This window comes from Castanea sativa, chromosome 12, assembly GCF_040712315.1.
Source record: "Castanea sativa cultivar Marrone di Chiusa Pesio chromosome 12, ASM4071231v1".
In the NCBI taxonomy this organism is placed as follows: domain Eukaryota; kingdom Viridiplantae; phylum Streptophyta; class Magnoliopsida; order Fagales; family Fagaceae; genus Castanea; species Castanea sativa.
In genome coordinates this window covers 38,908,439-38,921,217 of record NC_134024.1, presented here as the reverse complement: position 1 = coordinate 38,921,217, position 12,779 = coordinate 38,908,439, and the positions used below count along the sequence as shown (strand labels likewise).

The 12,779-nt window shown below is 34.3% G+C and overlaps 1 protein-coding gene across 1 annotated transcript; it reads left to right on the top strand.

The window, feature by feature from the left end:
• Positions 1–4,426: 4,426 nt before the first annotated feature.
• On the top strand, positions 4,427–5,728 carry LOC142620646 (paired amphipathic helix protein Sin3-like 3). Its single transcript, XM_075793983.1, has one exon. The coding sequence runs from the start codon at positions 4,427–4,429 to the stop codon at positions 5,726–5,728; it is 1,302 nt and encodes a 433-aa protein (XP_075650098.1).
• The last annotated feature ends 7,051 nt before the right edge of the window (positions 5,729–12,779 follow it).

Sequence of the window (12,779 nt, the reverse complement as noted above, 5' to 3'; positions counted from 1 at the left end):
CGTGGTTGCCAAGGTCCTCATAATCGTCAGCCGTCAGGATGGACGAGAGTTTTTCCAAGGCATAACTTGAGTCTTCTCGAAAGAGAATGGGTGGTTTCTCACCGGTGGGAATTGGACCCTTCATCAAACCCTTACCCTTGCCATGCTTGACGGGTGTTTTCTCGGCCTCCAATGCTACGACGGGCTCTGGGGTGGTCTTCTGCTTCTTAGGCAGACGGTCCACCTTCTCCGATTGATTCCGTTTTGACGGAAGAGATGGAACCGTCCCCTTAGCTTGACCAACCTCTTGTTTTTTCTTCGCTACTTGTTGTTTGATGAAGGCTCTTCTTTTGGCAGCATCCATCTCTGCAAATCAAAGACGGATGTGAAGAAAGGAAAGAGTAAAAAAATAATAACGATAATAAAAGACGGAGAGAGTTACGACGGACTTACGTTTGCGAACTCTGCTGTCATAACGACGGGCGGTAGATGAAGGTTCAGGACCGTCACAATACCAATGGAGAGTATCAAGAGTGACAAGTTGTGCCCACGTCCTCTCTTGAAGCTTTGACTTGTTGAAAATTCTCTCTAGGAAACTCTACTGCTTTAGGGTAACTTGTGGACGGTCCCAAGCTGCAAAAAAAGACTATTAGACTTTGAAAAAAAAAAAAACAACAAACTTTCAAAGTTCAATCAGATGGAAACTAAAGCAATAGCATACCCGACGGAGGCATTATGCCCCATGTAGTATCGACGGGCATATACGTGTCGTCCCCTGGACGACACATCCATTCATCTCCTTCCAAGAAGAAATACCTACTCTTCCAGTCCCTATTGGAGTCCGGTGTATTAGAGACGAGCCTCAACAACGGGCTCCTGGCTACGAAACTGTACATTCCTTTTGACTTAACAATCTTTGTCGGACGGTAACAGTGGAAGAATTCTTCCACTGTCAACCTTCGTGCACCGTCAGACATAGCCCCATATAAAACTTCCACGCCTATGAAAACCCTCCAAGCGTTTGCGGAGATCTGAGTGATGGATAGGCCAAGATATTGAAGCAGCTGACGGTGGAGAGAACTCAAAGGGAATCTGAGCCCTGCCTTTAGTGCTTGCTCATAGATCCTAGCACCGTCGACCCCTCTGTAGTAACATTTCTCAAACTTGTGAGGGAGACGTAGATGGATGTTATCAGGGATTTGGTACTTCACCCTAAGTGTTTGGAGATGGGATTCAGTGATTGAGGACCTAAAATCATTCACCGTCCAGAGGGGTAGCATGACGAACTCTCTCAGACCATCCGGACCGATCACAGATTGAACGGGAGGATCCACACCATCTAAGCTACTACTTAACGACTCCGAACTCTCCGTCTCCAAACCTTCATCATCTAAGGAAGGAGAGGTACTGGACAGATTCCTTTCTTCACTTTAAGCGTCAGGGTCTCTTGGATCTGACGGTAACCCATCATCGTAGCCCGCCCCATCGCGGACAAACGATTGGTTACTCGACGCACTAGACATACTTACATTTATGACGGTATAACCTAAGACACTGGTGGATCTAAAGAATATACAAAAATTGATTATGCACTTAAATTAGTCTAAATAATTAAATATTTGTGAATTCCCTCAAGTAATACATTCATAATCTAAATTATACTGCTATTAACAATTTATATTTCCTAGATTGTTAAAGTGTATGGGTGAAATAGAAAAAGGAATCACAATAAGGATTCTTAGTGAATGTGAAGATCTGGCAAACTAAATAAATCCAATTAGTGGGTGGGTCGAAGGCACTCCAATAAGCTAGTGAGTGATAAGAACACACAATAAGCTTCAAGAAAGAATGAATGAAAGTAGAGAATAGAGAGAAAATATCTTCGATTTGTGGGATATTTCTAAGGTTCCCCTAATGGATTTTGGTGGCTATTTTACCATTCAATTAGATGGAGAACTTGACAACACACCATCCCCTTAAGTCAGATGAGGGGATCTAATCATAAGAAGTCTTCCTCATGGTTGTTAGGGGTAAGGTCCCTATTGTGTTTTTTAGTAAATACAAATGGTGGTAGGTAAGTCATAATAAATGTGAATGTGAAGGATGATGGCCGTTTGCAAATTTTCGTTTCTCGGCAAGTAAGATTGGTAGCTAACCTCTGTGCATGCTTTGTAGTTTGGGCCAATGTAGACTACCTCAAACAAGAGGTTTGACTGTTCTGGGTGTAATACGATCGCACTACACAGTTTTGACCAAAGAGGCATGCTCAGGGACTTGATTGGCTAACTGGCCTCAAGTTTAGCAAAATCTTTTCAAGTCAATGAAGAAGTCTAGTTTTGCACCATAATCATTAGGCTTGGCCTACTTGGATTGAGCCCTCTAAGCCTACCAATTCTAAGCTTGTGCATCCTCTTTCTAAACTATTAGGTCTTTCAATTTCCCAAGACAATCGAGTTGAGGAAGTGGAATCTTGCAAGTTTTGTGGGTATTTCTTACTGCTTTGAATATTGGTAGGTTCCAGTCATTGGAAACAAAACTCTTTCTTTGAAGCATTGGGGTGTGAGCCCTAATGGATAGTTGCTATTTTGAATGACATTGCTTTGTTTCCTTTGAAAAAGTTGCGGCTCATTAATAATCCATTCATTTATCATTTCACATACAAATTTAAGGGAAAATATTAAGGACACAAAAAATCTCATAACTTTTGCCATAAGTCGCTACGTAGTTAGTTGTGAGTGGTGGAGGTCAAATAGTGGGTACACATCTTTATCACTCACAACTTATCACATAACGAATTATGACAAAAATTGTGAAAGTTTTTGTGTTCCTAGCATTGCTCAATTTTAAGGCATCAACATATAATTGCCATCTTGATTATTGGCTAGTTATATTACTACAAATATTGGTATGTTTCCTAATTGCCGTACTAATTTATAAAAATGCACACTAGTGTTTTTTTTTTAAAACTTGCTTGCATTTCTTAAATCTAGCTCTATTGTTAAAGAAATAAACCCCCCCCCCCCCCCAAAAATGGTCTATGTATTTTTGAAAATAATATAACAATTGTGTATCTCAAAAAGGCTATTAAATTTGGGGAAAAAAGTTTATATGTAATAACATAAAAAGCTTTAATTCATAAAAAGAGTATATTTATTTGTACATAGAGGATAACATAAAAAAAAAGAGTATATTTATTTGTATTATTATCCTTGGTTCCACCATAAAAATGAAAATCACCATCTTTCCTAATCTCCCTTGTTTGTGTTTATTTCTTAATAAAAGAAAAAGAGGAATAAGTGTCTCACATTATTTAAGAGGGTGTATTGTATGTATTATAATTTGCTCCATCATTCATTAAAAGTTAAACGTTACTTTTGAGGGAAGTTTGTGGTGTGCCTTTATGTTAAAAGTTAAAACTACATTCATTCTCACTTGTGTGTGTTTATCTATGAAAAAAAATGTTTTGAAAAGAAAAATGTTATGCTCACAACATTTTCACAATACTATCATAACAAATCATAGGTGGCAGATTGTTATTTGCTATTATGGGTGGGCAAAAAAGTAATATAAGTTGTGAATTCAAATTAAGACCAATAACAACTTACCGCCTATGATTTGTTACGAAAGTGTTGTGAATATGTTGTGGACGTAGCAACTTTCTTATCACACACACTCCGTATGTGCGATGAGACTCTTTTTCTATTTTGAGTTTAATGCAAAATTTTAATTTGAAATTTATCTATTGTTAGTGACGTTACCAAAGAATGAATTTTTAAGAAACTAAAATTTAGAATTTGAAATGGAGTAAACTACTGGTTTAGTGTTTATTAGTTTTTAGGAAAAAATGTATCAAATGTGTGTGAGATATATTTAAATAGAGAGTGTGCTCATTTTTTTAAAAACAATTCTCTTTTAGTTTTTTTAGTTTTTAAATTTTGTTAAATTACAATTTTAACCCAATTTTCTATTTTTTTAAGAATAAAGATTATCTAATTAAATTAAAAATATATTTAATATTTTTAAAATTATAACTAACTTTCCAAATCTTCTTAATATATAAATATTATAATAACTAAAATACTTAAAATTTCGTTTATATAAAAAATAACTTCAAATTAAATTCGTCAAATTCATAATCACAGCTTTTTGGGCCTTATTTAAAGGCGGTTAAAGTTAACTACTGTCTTATCTTAAGCAACCCTAGTTTTCTCTTTCTTTCTAACTCCGACTCCGACTCTCACTCTCTTTCCTTGTGCTCCAAGACTTCCAAATTTCTTCTATATATTTCACCCTTACCTCTAACCCTAATTTTCATACCCTATCATTGGCAATTTTTCTTTCACTTTCTGAAACTCTCTCTCTTTCCTTGTGCTCTTAAGACTTCCATTTTTTTTTTTCTCTTTTGCGATTATAACTGACCTGTTGGTGATATTTTTGCTAATCAAACATGAAAAACGAATTGGATTTCTGGCTTCAGAAAGCAGTTTCGTTGATTAATAAGGTTCGAAATCGGTTTGCGGATGACGATAGCATTTATGAATCGTTCTTGGTTTTGCCCACATCATTCCATAAGGGTAAGGGTAAAGGGCAACGGGATATGAGTCGGCTTTGTAAAAATATCCACGATCTTTTCAAGGACCATTCTGATCTGTTCCATGAATTCTTCAGCTTTGTTTCAAATTCGGTTCCTAATGAAACCACAACCAATAAGTCATGTTCTTTTGACTTGCAAGCTTTGTCCCAGCAAGGAAATTCTCTGTTCAAGAAGATTCAAAGCTCTTTATATGGGTCGGATTATCATTACAACTACTTTTTGGAGCGTATTCACTGCTACACTTCTGGACATATAGGGCTTGATAGTGTTCTTGGAAGCTGTCCTCTGGGTTTCGTGGATGAATTGCATAATTTTATCAAATATTGTGAGAATTTGGGTGGGTTTCCTGCTCCAGCTGCTGGTGTATTATGTGAGAGTTCATTGGGCTCGGGCCAAAAAAAGCGTAAAGGCTCTCATTTGTCTACTGATTGTGGTTTTGGTGATGAAGTGAAATCGACTCGTAAAGGCCAACAGTGGCAAAAGTATGTGGGGGATGATAATTTTTGTGGATTTCTCGCTCCTGCTCATGCTGTTCCAGTATTATGTGAGAATTCATTAGACTTGGTGCGAAAAAAGTGTAAAGGCTCTTATATGTCTGCTGGTGGTGGTGGTAGTGGTGAAAAAGCAAAACCATCACATAAAGGCCAACAGAGGCAAAAGCTTATAACTAAGGATGATGAAGGCCATGAACCTGACCTCTCTAAGTGTACAAAAGCTACACCTAGTTACTGGATTTCGAATGGCAATTTGGTGTGTGCCAATTTGGATTACTCTATAAAAAGAATAAAAAAAAGCAAGGAGCAGAAAGTTTGGGAGGATTTTGAGGACCTGAAATATGATGGGGATAGGTTCCTAACACCTATAAGATCAACAATAGAGTGTGCAGAGTGGTTAATGAATGAGATACAGGGTAAGTCATTGGAGGAGCCTATCATAGTAGAAGACTACTACTTTAATACAAAGCATATTAAATGCATTGAGACACACTGTAATGTCAAAGGTGATGAGTTACGTGAAAACCCGAGACGTGTGTTACCTGAAATTCTTCATTGCCTTCGCCAAAAGCTAGAAGAGTTTAAGAAGGAACAAGGGTTTGTTACATTCAACAATTACTGTATCTCTAAGGAACATATGAAATATAGTTTGAAGAAGTAGATTGCATATGATTGTTATGTATCTCTTTGTTTTTGTTTCAATTAGATATCTAGTAAATATTTTTTCAAGTGAATAAAATTTTTTAGATGTGAATGATCAATCTGACAATATGCAAATTTATGTATTTTAATTACTGTTAATACATTATGTTATGATTAAATGCTTATTGTTTAATGACGGATAGGAGGAATCCAGCTGGAAAAATTGCAGGTGGCTAAAAACGGAATTAGAAACTAACTATATGTCCTTTCGCCTGACGTTCTATGTGAAACGATTGCACATGAAGTTGCCATCAGTTTAATCCCTCTTTCTTATCTGCTACTTTAAGAAACAGAAGAGTTTTGATGTTAGCTCGTTTTCTTCTGTTTTTATCATCATCATAATATCTTTTGATCCCTGTGTCCTCCTTTTGGCAGCTTTAACATGATCCAAATTACTACTCTATTAATAATTGACTGTTTCCTTTTTTTTCTTTTATTTATTTATTTATTTATGATTGTTGAAATCTGAGCTGCCAATTGATATGCGTGATTACTTGTGGCCATATATGTGAGTTAAATTTTCTTCCAATATTTTGTTGGGTACCAATTTTAAATTTTGCACAAGCTTAGACAATGTTTTAGAGGTTTATATACCTAAGGTAAGTTATGATTTTGTCACAATTGCTGATTGAGTTAGTGACATTGTATGCTATTGGCTTAAATGAGTTTGACAAGGTACTCTGAGTACCGTACTCAAAACATCTATTTGTGTTAAATCTGTTGATCGTAGGCTGGTAATGAAAGAAATCACCACTCATATTCATGACCGGAATTGTTATTCATGTTATTTGCTGAGGATACAGGGTTTACTCCATGGAATTCATCATACTTAGGATCCGTTTGGATAGAACTTATTATTGAAAATTGAAAACTAAAAACACTATAGCAAAATAATTTTTAAATAGGTAAATAGCGCAATGGGATCTATTTTTAATAAAAAAAAGTTGCTGAAAAGTGAGGTTCGTGGGTCCTGTAAATAGTGCATGGGACCCACTGATATGTTAAAAGTGGCTGAAATGTCCACTATTGCGGCTATTATTTATGCACAGTGCATAAACAATGACCTTTGTCTCCTGAAACGCGTGCCAAAAAAAAAAAAAAAAAAGCAAAAGAGGAAAACGCAGATGCTGAAATAAATCTTTTTTGATTTCCTTTGAAAAGAAAACTTCTTAAGTGGAAGAAATATTGCCTTGAATGTTAAGGATGCGTAATAGTAGTGATAATAATGCATTTATGCTGCGGATGATGTCTAGTCGCTAACTGATTAATAACATGGGAAACTTTGTGAAATATCGAACATATGATTGGGGATTTTTCTGTTTGCCAAGCGAAAGTATTATGATTGGGGATAATACTCTCTCTCTTTCTCTCTCTCATGTCTATGAATTTATACTAGTGATTTCTATGTAGAAAGACCAACATTTTTGAAAGGCATGCCGATTTCTGTTTCTCAGCATGAGTATTGGAAATAGGTGACAATGACTTGGTTTTCAAATGGAACCCCCTCTCTCCATATGAACTGGGTGGAGGTTAAGGCCCAGCTTTTTTTTTTATTTGCTCAGTTTTGAACCAGATTAAAAGAAAAAAAAGATGTAAATGTTTGGATTTTTTTTATTTCTGTTGTCCTTTATATATTGCAACCTAATTCTCTTTCCAATTCATAGAACTTCTTTCCTTCATATTTAGAATGGGGTCTTCCTGTGCAGCCTGGTTATCTTTGTAAAATTTTAGCAGATTCTTTGCTGAAATGATCTTTGCAAGTTCATCTAGGCACCATATTGAAGATGCATAGTCTCTTGAGAGAATGGCAAAAGCAAATTTCGATTTTTCTATTGCTATCAAGAGTGTAGGTGAAATTGATTTTTCTCTCTCAAGTTTTTCATCATCTATAAAGGTGCAAATGCCCTTTTGATCTAAAACAGTATATAAATGGCTAATAAAACCATTGCGGGTATCCACTCCTCTAAAAATGAGGAATACTTCGTAAGTCAATCGATGTGTGGAAGAGGAAGATGAAGAGGCTCTTTCAATGTTCATTGAATCCATTGAAAATATTCATATAAATTTTCGATCACAATTTGGATAAAAAGTACACTCAATTAAAACTGAAGATCAAATTAGAAGGAAAATAAATTAGGGAACATGGAAAGAAAGATATAAAAGAGATGGATGCAGGCAAGAAAAGTGAGAAATTACAGATTTGGTAATTGCGTGAGGATTATAAAGCTCGAAAACCTCTTGAAACTACGCGACCAGATATGTGATACTAGCAAAGAAGTGTATAGTAGAAGAGATTGTGAATATGTTTCTGTGCTTAGGCAATGCTCCCACTCTGTCCACAAAGAAGAGAAGAAGAAACATCTTGGTTTCAGCAATAATGTCCTATCTATTATGCTTTTTGACCAATTTTTAAGTTCTATTCATGTTGCCTTGGTTCTATCTATTCAAAATTCAGATTCCATTATGATGTGATATGTATAAATGCTGAAGAAGGGTACAAGTATAAGCAGTGCATGCTTCCTTAAAAAAAAAAAAGAAAAAGAAAAAATAATCGGTGCATAATTTTTTTATTTTTCGGATGTGCCATTATTATAGGGTTAGCCTAGACTATGACCATTTCTATGCACGATATAAAGGGGGAAAAGTTCATCTCATTTTCAAATAAGAGTTTGGCTTACCTCTGATACTTTTTTATCTGGACTTGTTATTTTGTTTTAAATATACAATAGCAAGTAGTAGTTGGTTTTAATTTCTACATTTTATTTAGTTAGTGGATGATGTGACAATTTCTCATTAAAACAAAAGGAGATTCCGGTTAAAAAAGTAATGAAAGTAAGCCAAATCCTTCGTATAGATCTTTTTTTTTTCTTTTTTTAGATGTGACAAAATTTAAAATTATGGCTCTTAATGCAGCAATTGCTAGAATTAACTCTGAAATCCTGCAATTGTTATTTTATTTTTGAAAACATTGAAATTCTGCAATTGAAACAATTGCTTTTATAACCTGAGTGCTAAAACTTTATTTGTCTTCTTTTAGAGCGGTGGTAGTTTATAAGAAGGCAGTACTAATCTGCATCTTCTATGGTGAAATACTTGTAAGCATAGTTTGTGGCGACCCGTGTAACCCAAATGGGTTTGTGAAATTTTTTAAAATTACATCTAGGGGTTTTTATTTCCTTATTTTCTATTTAATTTGTTACAATATGGTAATTTAAATAGGAAAAAACGATAAGAATTTTTTTAAAAATGCACTTCTTTGTTTTTCTACCTACTTCCAAGACTATAGGTCACTTTATTACTTATTTACTGTTTAATGTGTTATAATATGGTAATTTAAAGTTAAGAAAACCTAAAGAATAAAAAATAAAAAATAAAAAATGTATCTCTTTTTGTCTACTTACTTCCAAGACTCCCATCCAATCAAAAGATTACTATGTAATTGTGAACATTGATTCTAAATTATAATTGCTAGTTTAATTTAGGCACATGCCTATTATTTTAATTTAAATATTTAGGTTATGATTTCTCAAACTTATATATATATATATATATATATATATATATATATTTAAAACTTTTGTATTTGACCCAAAGCTTCTAGGTGACCCAGCTCATAGATTGAGTCAGTGTCCTAACCAGGTTTCATAGCTATGCTTGTAAGTATATTGATTTTTTGTGTTGACCTTGATCCTTTTTTTGGAAATATTATATGATGGGGCAACTATGGACAAAATTTAGGTATAGTTCCTTAGGTTACTTTCTTATAATATTCAACCATGTGGCTACTTAACTAAACAATACACTTCCATCCCATGAGGAAAAATCCATATGGAAGAATCTTAAGAGAGAAACCTAAGAAACAACATCTAAGTACTATAATTAAGTATTGCCAACATATGAGAGTGAGAGTGAGACACATGCATGTGTAGACTCTAATGAATCAAAATCTTCTTGTGTTGGTGGTGGGATGAATATGCATTGTGTTTTTCCTTTTTCACATATATTAGGTAAGGGAAATAAACACAAGATTTTGATTCCTATAACACATACCAATCCTCAAACAACCCCCCCTTCAAATCCAAATCACAAAACCTACTGACCCACTCGACCCAACCCACACCATGCTAAAACCTAAAACCAACAGACTGAAGCCCACATAAACCCAGCACCAATCCTCAAGTCTTTTGTTTCAAAGGAATAAATCGTAGTATAGCTCAATAATTTTAGTACCACAATTAATATAAAAAATACATTCCATTAAAATTTTAAAACTGAAGCAAAAAATTAGAAGAAAAATAAATTAGAGAAGAGGAAAAACAATTAGTTGTGGATATTTTACTTCAAGAAGAGAAATAAAAGACATGAATGTAGGCAAGAAAAGTAATAACTTACAAATTTGGAGAATTGTAGCAATTGGTTGTTGTAATTTGTAAAGCTCTTAAAACCTCTTGAAACAATGCTTCTGGATACAATTCAAATGAATAGAACTACTTATTTTATAGTATTTGTTTCTGTGCTTAGGCATTGCACTCAAATATGATTCCAACCTTTTCTTTTATCCTTGCTACCCGGACTAGTTATATTCTTAAATGCATTTACTCTTGACTTTGCTTTTTTTGGTTTTCTTCTTTAAACGTGTCATATGGGGGATGAACTTTTTATTTATGAGAAGGATATGGGGGATGAACTTAATTAGTGCAATATAAAAGTAATTTACTCCCCCATTAACTTTTTTACTTGCTTTAGAGGAAACTTTTTCTTTTTTTTTTTTAGGATAAGTACGTTAGTGGAAATTTAATGACAATTACTCTAGACATTCTGTGTGGTTGGAAAGAAGGAAAAGAGTAACTCCCTGGTGGCTAGCTCTAAAGTCCTATTTATATTTGCTTTTTGACAAATTATAAAGTTCTATTCCCATAATATATATATATATATATATATATATATATATATATATATATATATATATATATATAAAGTTCTATTCATATTGCTTTCTTTCTATCTATTCAGAATCAGTATGTCATCATGTTGAGTCACTCATAAATGCTTTAGTGGAATCTATAAACGTTATGACTAATAATGCACCCACTAATTAATTTAGTATAAGCAGTTAGTAAAGTAGCTAAAGAAAAGGGTACAAGCATAGCTAATTATGCACTTCAAATCATTGATAAGGACATAGCCGTAACTTTGTTTGCACTTGTTTTTTGTTGTTTACTTCTTTTTGTTGTTGTTGTTGTTGTTTAAATTCATTTTCATTGTGGTTCTTAGAATGGCTGATTTTTGTTTTTTGGGTCTCTTTTCGATAAAGCAGGAATTTCTTTTTTGTCAAAAGCAGAGTGTGCAACCAAAGTGTAGAAGTATACAGATATGGATACTTAGAAATTAAGGCCTTGTTTAGTACACCCACTCAAACACATGTTTTCAGTTTTTAAACAACATTACGTGTATTTTCAGTTTTCACATACTTTTTCACCCACACGTATTTTCACACATATTTTCAAACACATGTTTTCAGTTTTTAAATGCATGTAACAAACACCCCCTGAGAAACTGAAAATGAAGAGATCAAAAAATAATAAGGAAAAAAAAAATGTAGGAGCGAGGAGCAAGTAAAGTTTGTAATAAACAACAAGATCATTGATATCAGAGCTGTTTTGACATCAACTGAAGAATGTTTACCCTTTCAAAATAATGAATTATGCCTTTTTAACGTGAATAATGGGATCACTCTGCAAACAATGTGATTGTTCTTTGAAAAACTGAACAGGCCAATTAATGCAAGGGTGTCCAATAAACCAGGCTAGTAAGTGGTAATAGCAGCTTAAATCTGTTCCATGCATGCCTTCTCATGAAGTAACTCCATTAGTTCCCATCCTTATCTTTGAATTATTTGTTGATTTTTCAATTTTTAGAACAAGACTTCTAAGATTTTTGAGGTAAAAAGTAAAAATGTTACCGGATACATAGGATTATATTAGGCTTAATTCTTTGCAGAGTATGTGTATAACGGTGTTGTTTGTTGATTCTGGATCTTTGTGAGTGATGTTGCCATTAATCTTGCCCTTTTGGGTGAGACCTTTCACCATGACAGTGTATAACACACACTGTATGATGACGATATTTTTTATCAGCTTTATGTGCAAAGCAATGTTTCTGCCCTAGCTGGAGCCATTTATAATCTCATAATTTTCGACTTTGCTAATGATATGTTGTGTTGCCGAGCCTTGTTGATTGACGTTCCAAGCCAATTCTCAGTGTCTCATGAGCACGTCAAGCCTTGTGATTATTTGTGGGTATAAAATGTCATTTAAGCTAACAGCTCATTCAAAATTTTCGTCTCTCTATTAACATGTGGTGAATATCAACTAAACATGAACAGTTATTGCTCGAAGTAACCTTATGAAGTATTAGCTCTATCGTCCAGAGTGCTAAAATTAATTCCTTGAGCTTTGCTTTTCTTTCTTTTGTGTATGCAGTTTCTTCAACAAGTATTCAGCATTGATACCACGTTGAAACCTCTTCTACCTGCCATAGCCTACAACGTTTCCTATGACTTAAACTTCTTCTTGGGCACCTTATTTCCTTGTGCTTTTTATGGCAGCGGAGAAGATGGAAAACAATTCAAATTATACAAAATATGTCAAGTCAACATACTCTTAGTTATGAGGATTCCTTTTCTTAGTCTTCCTTTCAGCTTTTGTTTTTGTCACACCACTCCCCTTCCCCACTAATCCTCCCTTCTATTTTTCTATCTGTTTCTTTCACAGAACATAGAATTGTGGAATTTCTGCATTATAATAATTTTGGTCTTAAAGCTTCTGAACTTTTTTCAGTGCATTTGGGGTTATCAATACTATAGTTCACTAACATTTTCAATGGGATTGACTCCCACATCTTGTGAAGGACTGAGCAACATGAATTTAGGGAGAATACCATATGATAAACAAATAACAGAACAGGAATAAATGTCCAATTGAGTACTTGAACTTAATGTCCATTTCTTC